The following is a 9822-nucleotide window of genomic DNA, read 5'->3' as shown; positions in this document are numbered from 1 at the left end:
GAGGCATCATCCTGTTTCAGTGGGCAACACGGAGCACGGCCACACCCCTGCCAGGCACGGCTCTCCACTTCCAGCTGAGGCCAGGGCAGCTCCAGGGGAAAGGCACTTGGCCAGCAGAGGAACACTCCTCTCATGTGGCAGAGGCACACTGCAGTACACACTTAGTGTCACTGAACACAGATCCCACCCCCCTGCCCCCACCCACGTGACCTGTTCAGGGCTGGCTGCAGACCAGCACACCAACCCTGTGGCTAAGGTTCTCTACACACCGCCCCGGACACTGCAGAGCTGAACTGCCCTGGAGCTTCAGGAGCCAGTGGCATCTGTGCCCAACACTAGCTCAAAGGGGAGGGGGGAAGGAGGGAGAGATGTTGTCCATACTGTGACAGAGACTAGGTGTTTTTCTAGGACATCCCCTCACCAGGGACAGACCACCAGCACAGAGAGGATATTACACAACGTTGTGTTTCAATGGCCAGGCCTCGCTCAGAACAAGGCTCACACAGGGGAGAGACTCCTCTTCCCACATGCAGCAGAAGACAGAGGCGAGGAGGGGTTTGGAGTCAAAGGAGAATAGCTGAACTAGGGTCCAGTAGCTACACTGACGTCACAGCACCCCATCGGCCCTGCTGCGTGGATCCAGGAGCAGAGGCTAGGGTGCTGACGCAGGAGGCACAACCAGCCCTTAGGCGTACTCGAGCTGCGCAGGGCTGTGGGTGTCTTCGCTCTTGTGCTCTGCACCAGGCATGCTCGCCTTCCCCTCACCGCTGCTGCTGCTGTTCTCAATGGGTTTGGCAGAGATGTAGTCCCGCACTTCGATCTCCATTCGCTTCGCTTTCAGAGCTGCTGTGTGCAGTTTCTCCAGGAAGTCTGGCATGCCTGGCAGGAAAGGCAGTGACAGTGAGTACCAAGGAAGTGCAGGGAGGGGACATCTGGACTGCTCCAGAAACAGGCTCAGACCTCAACACAAACAGCCGCCAAAACAATCCATCCAGTGTGTAGCACACAAAGTGAGCATCCATCCCCGCAAAACCTAGGCGCCTCAATGCCCCCTGACTAATTAAGAGGCAGGAATAAGTGTGGGAGCCAGGAACTCCCAACTCGATCACTGACACACTGATCTCGAGGCACAGTGAGGTGAGGTGACTTGCCGAGTTTCCTCCTCTACAGCAGGGCCAACGGGGCGGCGAGGGAAAGCACACACAAGAACACGCACAGGAAGGTGTATGCAGAGATGCCATCAAATCAAGGAGGACTTGACGGGGCAGTAAACTTCCTATTCTGTTCTATGTGAAGCTAGAGTAAGGTTGCCCAACACTTTCCATTACAAGACCCTCTTTTCAGTTGCGTATAAATCTGCCAAACATTAACACTTTGGGTTGAAATTTCTCATGACAGGTGTCTGCCTCCGGCTGAATTTGTCTGGGAAGTTTCAGCTAAACTGTTCAGTCATTTCGGAGGAGGAGGTTAGTTAAAACAGTCTTCCAAACATTTCATGGAGGAGCTCTGCCCATGCTTTGCAGCAGGGTCTTGAAATTTGGCTGGGGAGATGCTGTGGTGTTAGGGATGTGACTTGTGCTGTCCCTGTGAAAAATTAATCCAAATTTGGCCAAATCGCAAGCATCTGAAGAAGTCTCAGTTTGCACTTTAGAGACTTGAGAAGTTCACTAAATCACCCTAGATGCCATCTGCACTGAACCGCTCCATCCCCTCACAACCCCTATGTGTCATCCCCAAGTGAGTCTGCTCCATCCTGGGGCTGATCTGGACTTGCCCTGAAATTGCTCCTCCTGACTGTTGCTATGCCACTGGAAACTAGGGCAGGGAGCCTGTCTCTCCTTTGCTGAGGGCTCCCCCTTCTGGTACCCAGGAAATAGACAAGTGAGAAAATGGTGGTGGTGTTATGGGAACCAGAGGGTGCGAAGGAGCAGAGGGGGAACAAGCAGGCTGGGGTACAGGAACAGAATGGTCTATAGCCACTAGAGTATACCTCCCCAAAACCTGGTATCAGACCATGGAGTTCTCAGGCTCCAGACTCCTCTGCTGTCAGCAAATTTCTGTGAAACCACTGGCAAAGTGCCATCCCCCTTTAGCACAGGTCCACGTGGAGTAAGAGGTAGTAATTGTACTGTTCCCCTCTGCCAGCTCAAGTGGGACAGGGCTGGGTTTGCAAAGGGCTGAATCCTGCTGATGGCCCATGGGCAGGTCAGTCTGATTCTACAGTGAGAGAAGTTGTTTCTTCAGCCTTTTTTTTTTTTTTTAATTTGGAAGTTACTTCCCAAAAAAGCTACACTGAAAGAATGTGAAAGATGCAAAGTCAAGCACTCAACAGTTAGGAAATGACAGAATTAAAGCAACCTTAGAATAATAGAATATCAGGGTTGGAAAGGACCTAAGGAGGTCATCTAGTCCAACCCCCTGCTCAAAGCAGGACCAATCCCCAACTAAATCATCCCAGCCAGGGCTTTGTCAAGCCTGACCTTAAAAATCTCTAAGGAAGGAGATTCCACCACCTCCCTAGGTAACCCATTCCAGTGCTTCACCAGCCTCCTAGTGAAAAAGTTTTTCCTAATATCCAACCTAAACCTCCCCCACTACAACTTGAAACCATTACTCCTTGTTCTGTCATCTCTATGGATAGTAATTTCATGCTCTAATAAGAATATAACATTAGGGATCTATTATCGACCACCTGACCAGGACAGTGATTGTAACGATGAAATGCTAAGGGAAATTAGAGAGGCTATCAAAATTAAGAACTCAATAATAGTGGGTGATTTCAATTATCCCCATATTGCCTGGGAACATGTCACCTCAGGATGAAATGCAGAGACAAAATTTCTCGATACTTGAAATGACTGCTTCTTGGAGCAGCTGGTACGGGAACCCACAAGGGAGAGGCAACTCTCGATTTAGTCCTGAGTGGAGCGCAGGAGCTGGTCCAAGAGGTAACTATAACCGGACCGCTTGGAAATAGTGACCATAATATAATAACATTTAACATCCCTGTGGTGGGAAGAACACCTCAACAGCCCAACACTGTGGCATTTAATTTCAAAAAGGGGAACTATGCAAAAGTGAGGGGGTTAGTTAAATAGAAATTAAAAGGTACAGTGACTAAAGTGAAATCCCCGCAAGCTACGTGGACACTTTTTAAAGACCATAATAGAGGCCCAACTTAAATGTATACCCCAAATTAAAAAAACACAGTAAAAGAACTAAAAAAGAGAGCCACCGTGGCTTAACCACCATGTAAAAAGCAGTGAGAGATAAAAAGGCATCTTTTAAAAAGTGGAAGTCAAATCCTAGTGAGGTAAATAGAAAGGAACATAAACACTGCCAAATTAAGTGTAAAAATGTAATAAGAAAAGCCAAAGAGGAGTTTGAAGAACGGCTAGCCAAAAACTCAAAAGGTAATAAAATGTTTTTTAAAGTACATCAGAAGCACGAAGCCTGCTAAACAACCAGTGGGGCCCCTGGACGATCGAGATACAAAAGGGAGTGCTTAAAGACAATAAAGTGATTGCGGAGAAACTAAATGGATTCTTTGCTTCAGTCTTCATGGCTGAGGATGTTAGGGAGATTCCCAAACCTGAGCCGGCTTTTGTAGGTGACAAATTGGAGGAATTGTCACAGACTGAGGTGTCACTAGAGGAGATTTTGGAATTAACTGATAAACGTAACAGTAACAAGTCACCGGGACCAGATGGCATTCACCCAAGAGTTCTGAAAGAACTCAAATGTGAAGTTGTGGAACTATTAACTAGGGTTTGTAACCTGTCCTTTAAATCGGCTTCTGTACCCAATGACTGGAAGATAGTTAATGTAATGCCAATATTTAAAAAAGGCTCTAGAGGTGATCCCAGCAATTACAGACCGGTAAGTCTAACGTCAGTACCGGGCAAATTAGTTGAAACAATAGTAAAGAATAAAATTGTCAGAGACATAGAAGAACATAAATGTTGGGCAAAAGTCAACATGATTTCTGTAAAGGGAAATCGTGTCTTACTAATCTAATAGAGTTCTTTGAAGGGGTCAAACAAACATGTGGACAAGGGGGATCCAATAGACAGTGTACTTAGATTTCCAGAAAGCCTTTGACAAGGTCCCTCACCAAAGGCTCTTACGTAAATTAAGTTGTCATGGGATAAGAGGGAAGGCCCTTTCATGGATTGAGAACTGGTTAAAAGACAGGGAACAAAGGATAGGAATAAATGGTAAATTTGCAGAATGGAGAGGGGTAACTAGTGGTGTCCTCCAAGGGTCAGTCCTAGGACCAATCCTATTCAACTTATTCATAAATGATCTGGAGAAAGGGGTAAACAGTGAGGTGGCCAAGTTCGCAGATGATAGTAAACTGCTCAAGATAGTTAAGATCAAAGCAGACTGTGAAGAACTTCAAAAAGATCTCACAAAACTAAGTGATTGGGCAACAAAATGGCAAATGAAATTTAATGTGGATAAATGTAAAGTAATGCACATTGAAAGAAATAATCCCAACTATACATACAATATGATGGGGGCTAATTTAGCTACAACGAATCAAGATCTTGGAATCATCGTGGATAGTTTTCTGAAGACGTCCACGCAGCGTGCAGCGACGGTCAAAAAAGCAAACAGGATGTTAGGAATCATTAAAAAGGGGATAGAAAATAAGACTGAGAGTATTTTATTGCCCTTGTATAAATCCATTGTACACCCATATTTGAATACTGCGTACAGATGTGGTCTCATCTCAAAAAAGATATACTGGCATAAGAAAAGGTTCAGAGAAGGGCAACTAAAATGATTAGGGGTTTGGAACAGGTCCCATATGAGGAGAGATTAAAGAGGCTAGGACTTTTCAGCTTGGAAAAGAGGAGACTAAGGGGGGATATGATAGAGGTATATAAAATCATGAGTGATGTAGAGAAAGTAAATAAGGAAAAGTTATTTACTTGTTCCCATAATACAAGAACTAGGGGCCACCAAATCAAATTAATGGGCAGCAGATTTAAAATAAAGGGAAGTTCTTCACACAGCGCACAGTCAACTTGTGGAACTCCTAGCCTGAGGAGGTTGTGAAGGCTAGGACTATAACAGGGTATAAAAGAGAACTGGATAAATTCCTGGAGGTTAAGTCCGTTAATGGATATTAGCCAGGATGGGTAAGGAAGGGTGTCCCTAGCCTCGGTTTGTCAGAGGGTGGAGATGAATGGCAGGAGAGAGATCACTTGATCATTGCCTGTTGGGTTCACTCCCTCTGGGGCACCTGGCATTGGCCACTGTCAGTAGACAGGATACTGGGCTAGATGGACCTTTGGTCTGACCCAGTACAGCCATTCTTATGTACCACTGAGAACAGTCTAGATCCTTCCTCTTTGGAACCCCCTTTCAGGTAGTTGAAAGCAGCTATCAAATCCCCCCGCATTCTTCTCTTCTGCAGACTAAACAATCCCAGTTCCCTCAGCCTCTCCTCTTAAGGCATGTGCTCCAGCCCCCTAATCATTTTTGTTGCCCTCCGCTGGACTCCTTCCAATTTTTCCACATCCTTCTTGTAGTGGGGTGCCCAAAACTGGACAGTACTCCAGATGAGGCCTCAACAATGCCAAATAGAGGGGAATGATCACATCCCTCGATCTGCTGGCAATGCCCCTACTTATAGAACCCAAAATGCCGTTAGCCTTCTTGGCAACAAGGGCACACTGTTGACTCATATCCAGGTTCTCGTCCACTGTAACCCCTAGGTCCTTTTCTGCAGAACTGCTGCCTAGCCATTCGGTCCCTAGTCTGTAGGGGTGCATGGGATTCTGCCGTCCTAAGTGCAGGACTCTGCACTTGTCCTTGTTGAACCTCATCAGGTTTCTTTTGGCTCAATCCTCTAATTTGTCTAGGTTCCTCTGTATCCTATCCCTACCCTCCAGCGTATCTACCACTCCTCCCAGTTTAGTGTCATCTGCAAACTTGCTGAGGGTGCAGTGCACGCCATCCTCCAGATCATTAATGAAGATATTGAACAAAACCGGCCCCAGGACTGACCCTTGGGGCACTCCGCTTGATACCGGCTGCCAACCAGACATGGAGCCATTGATCACTACCTGTTGAGCCCGACGATCTAGCCAGCTTTCTATCCACCTTATAGTCCATTCATCCAGCCCATACTTCTTTAGCTTGCCGACAAGAATACTGTGGGAGACCATATCAAAAGCGTTGCTAAAGTCAAGGAATAACACGTCCACTGCTTTTCCCCTCATCCACAGAGCCAGTTATCTCGTCATAGAAGGCAATTAGGTTAGTCAGGCATAACTTGCCCTTGGTGAATCCATGCTGACTGTTCCTGATCACTTTCCTCTCCTCTAAGTGCTTCAGAATTGATTCCTTGAGGACCTGCTCCATGATTTTTCCAGGACTGAGGTGAGGCTGACTGGCCTGTAGTTCCCAGATCCTCCTCCTTCCCTTTTTTAAAGATGGGCACTACATTAGCATTTTTCCAGTCATCCGGGACCTCCCCTGATCACCATGAGTTTTCAAAGATAATGGCCAATGGCTCTGCAATCACATCCACCAACTCATTTAGCACCCTCGGATGCAGCGCATCCGGCCCCATGGATTTGTGCTCATCAGCTTTTCTAAATAGCTTTTCTAAACCTCCATTTGCCCCCTTGTGTGTCTGTATTAGGATTGTTTTTGGTTACATGATCACATACTATTTTTTCCCAGAGCACCCAGACCTTGTGCTCTGGGAATGAATCAGGGTTGTGTAGTGACAGAGGCTGTCTGTAGGACCTCTGCCTCACTTGTTGCAAAAGTCAGGTGGTGTGTGTTTACTCCTCCTTTTCTGGGTGCTAGGAGACACATAGGTCCAGATGGGCAGAACTGCAATGGAAGTGGAGCAGAGTTGTTCTTTGATCAGACAGAGGGCTATAAAAATGCTAAGTATTTCGGGGGGGGGGGGGGGGGGCAAAAAAAAAAACACCCAGACCTTAGGTATCACAAGCTGGGCACCCAAAATTAGTGAACACTTGGCAATTTTGGTCTTATTCTGTGCCGCAGCTGCAAAAATGGGCATACCAGCATCACCTACTCTCACAAGGGGGTGGTGAAGGCACACTCATTAACGTTTGTGAAACACTCAAATACTACAGTAAGAGCACCATAGAAACAGCCAGGAGGAAATTCCAAGTCCTGGGTCCATCCAGTGCAGGTTTTGGATGGTGTGTGGTAAGCAAAGCCTGAGGGCATATATTGAATGAGGGGGATCAAGAGAAACATTGAACTGAAGGAGATGGGTACCGTGGGGAAATAGTATTTAATTACATGATCTCATTTTATTATAGTGCAGATGCCCAAGGGAGCCAAATTAAGGGCTCCTGGACAACCTTAATTCTGCATTTCCCTACTTGAGCGCTTGACTTTGCAATCGTAATGGTTTAATGTCTTTCTACACAGGTTCTTATCTCATCCTCATAACTGTAGTATCCTAGTGCTTTCAGTCATGCACATTGTAAAGTGACTAACAAGCATCATGTGTGGCTCGTTCTCTCCCCCGGAGAGCTGTGTGCCCACGGTACAGATCAGAGGAGTGCACCTGGCACTTGGAGGGGAAGGGGAGGAGGTTTAAGCTGGTGAGAGATTTCATTCCACAGCTGCAGACCATCCCCTGAGAAAGCTCTGTCTTCTCTACAAAAGAGCTTCACCCCAGGGAAGAGTTTTCCATCGTGCCCAAGATGCACAGCTGCTGACCAGTGTCTTCCCTGCCAGGGCTTTAGCCTCAGTTAGATATGCTGGACCCAGACCACTGAGCAACTTGAAAGCAAGAACGGAGAGCTTGAGCTTGCTATTTGATGGGAAGCCACCATAGGGAGTGGATGCCAGACCTGCTCTGCTTACTATAGCCCATGCTGCTGAGAAGATGCGCTGCCATGGTCTGCAGATGACGTCAGTAGAGGTTCTCAAACTAATAGACCCTGGAGTAAGCAGGACCCAGCTGGTGGCAAGGTGTTTTCAATTAAGGTCCTTGTCTCTAGCACTCCCTCATGCTGGTGGTCTGAAAGAGCCCAAGCTTTAGAGCAACCATTTTACACAGGCTTTCGGGCCTATGTGGATAGAGTCTGGGGGTGCGAAACTAAAGACCTTTAATTGGCAGTGGGTTGATTAAGCTACTGAACGGATGGATTGTGTCTCAGAGGTTCTGAGCAGAGCAGAGCGTTCGGGGATAAGTCACCTGTTGCACAGCCCTCCCACTCCAATCCCAGGAGCAGGCAGCTTCTATGTTTTCACCCACTCTCGAGGGGAGACATTCGAGTGCTCTGAGGGTCATCCTGGGAGGCGTTTCAGAGGGGATGAGAGTTTGTTCAGCTTCTTCCTGATCTTACAAGTAGTGATTTTTTTAATGGCAAGTTCCAGTCCGTGGGTCTCAACCTTGGCAGTGTGCCTTTAACTGCCCCTGGGGTGGGCAGATCACCTGGTGCGAGGGGGAAGGAACGCCATTCCAGAGTGCAAGGATTGGAGGTACAAAGGCCACGATGGAAAGTAGGTAAATCCCCTCAAGTGTCAGACAGACAAGAAGTCACGGACGAGCTTCCCAAGTCCCATTTCCCCTTGATTGCTGGTCAAGGGAAATCAGTGAGAATCGGCACCGCTGGGCAGCTCTCCTATACAGTTATCTTTCTCAGGCTCTTCAAACTGAAGCCCCTGCATAGTGCACCCCCCCCCGCCATAGGGATAGAGAAACCAACAGAAAAGTCTGAGGCTCTTCACCATGCATTCCCCAGATCCCCCATGCCAGATCTCTAGTTTGTGTACTGAAGTCTGTCTGTAGTCCCCCAAAAGAGGAGGTCTATCTGACCAACACAGGCAAGGTTCTCCACAAAACACCCTCCCACTGCTTTCATTCCAGAAACAAGGAGGCCAGAGGGCTCATGCTGCTCAAAGGAGCCAGACTCCCAAACCAGAATAGGGATGTAAGTATCGTTTAAAAAGCTAACTGGTTAACTGATTAAATGGAGAGGGGCACACAGGGCTGGGGCCGCTCTGGCTGGCGCGGCGGGCCTGCAGCTGCACCGGCCCGCCAAGGGCTGGGGGTTAACGGTTAGGCTGGGTTAACTGGTAAGACTAATGCTTACTGGTTAACCGGTTACTATTTTACATCCCTACACCATAGCGAAGGGTTAGAGCCAGCAACTCACCACTAGAGACCATCCAGCTGACACAGTAGCGCGGGAACACTGTCTGTGGATTGTCGCTGTACGTCAGCAGGTAATCAAAGCCGTTCTGCAAGAGAAATAAGTTTAGTGATACCTGACCTGTCACAGGAACCTCTCAGCAACCAGGGCTGATCTTACAAAGCCACTACCTAAACGGGGCAGATAAAGCCCCCATCTCAGCCAGCCTCCAGTGCTGAATGACTCACAGGAAGGTGTTTTAGTTGCACAACACTATACCACACAGGGAACTTTCTTCCTGGCTACCACTTGTAACCAGGAAGCATGAGGATTGAAAGCAAATGCATCAGAATCCTGACTAGAGTCTCTGCAGATACTATTGGCATTATATGTTTTAAGTCTGAACCATTTTCCTCCTCCAGTCTCTCTTCAATTGGGGCAAGAGAAGGCTGACATGCAGTGCTTTGATGGAGACCCACAAAAACAAGAAGACAGACACGAGATGGAGGAAGCAAGCACAGGGCTCAGAGTATGAAAATCATCAGATTTAACCCCAGCTTCAAGTGTCTTGAGTTGCTTCATTTTTCCATATGAACCCATATGATGACAGCATATTTAGTCAGCTCCTTCCCAGGAGAGCTGAGGGTTAGTTTGTGAAGTGTTAAACGTGTCATTTACC

At 47.4% G+C, this 9822-nt stretch overlaps 1 protein-coding gene across 1 annotated transcript in view; it reads right to left on the bottom strand.

Annotated features, from left to right (window-relative positions):
* Window positions 1–530: 530 nt before the first annotated feature.
* LOC112114570 (stAR-related lipid transfer protein 7, mitochondrial) overlaps window positions 531–9822 on the bottom strand; it is a 35374-nt gene continuing 26082 nt past the window's right edge. Inside the window, exons 7-8 of the mRNA XM_026656902.2 lie at window positions 9168–9252; window positions 531–879 (exon numbers count right to left, since the gene is read on the bottom strand). Of these exons, the coding sequence (XP_026512687.1) occupies window positions 686–879; window positions 9168–9252 (279 nt within the window). The 3' untranslated portion in view covers window positions 531–685. The remainder of the gene's footprint in view (window positions 880–9167; window positions 9253–9822) is intronic.

Source organism: Terrapene carolina, unplaced genomic scaffold, assembly GCF_002925995.2.
Source record: "Terrapene carolina triunguis isolate 2854851 unplaced genomic scaffold, T_m_triunguis-2.0 Scaffold51, whole genome shotgun sequence".
Lineage (NCBI taxonomy): Eukaryota > Metazoa > Chordata > Testudines > Emydidae > Terrapene > Terrapene triunguis.
The sequence above is the reverse complement of the archived record's forward strand: the minus strand, read 5'-3'. Positions and strand labels throughout refer to the sequence as shown.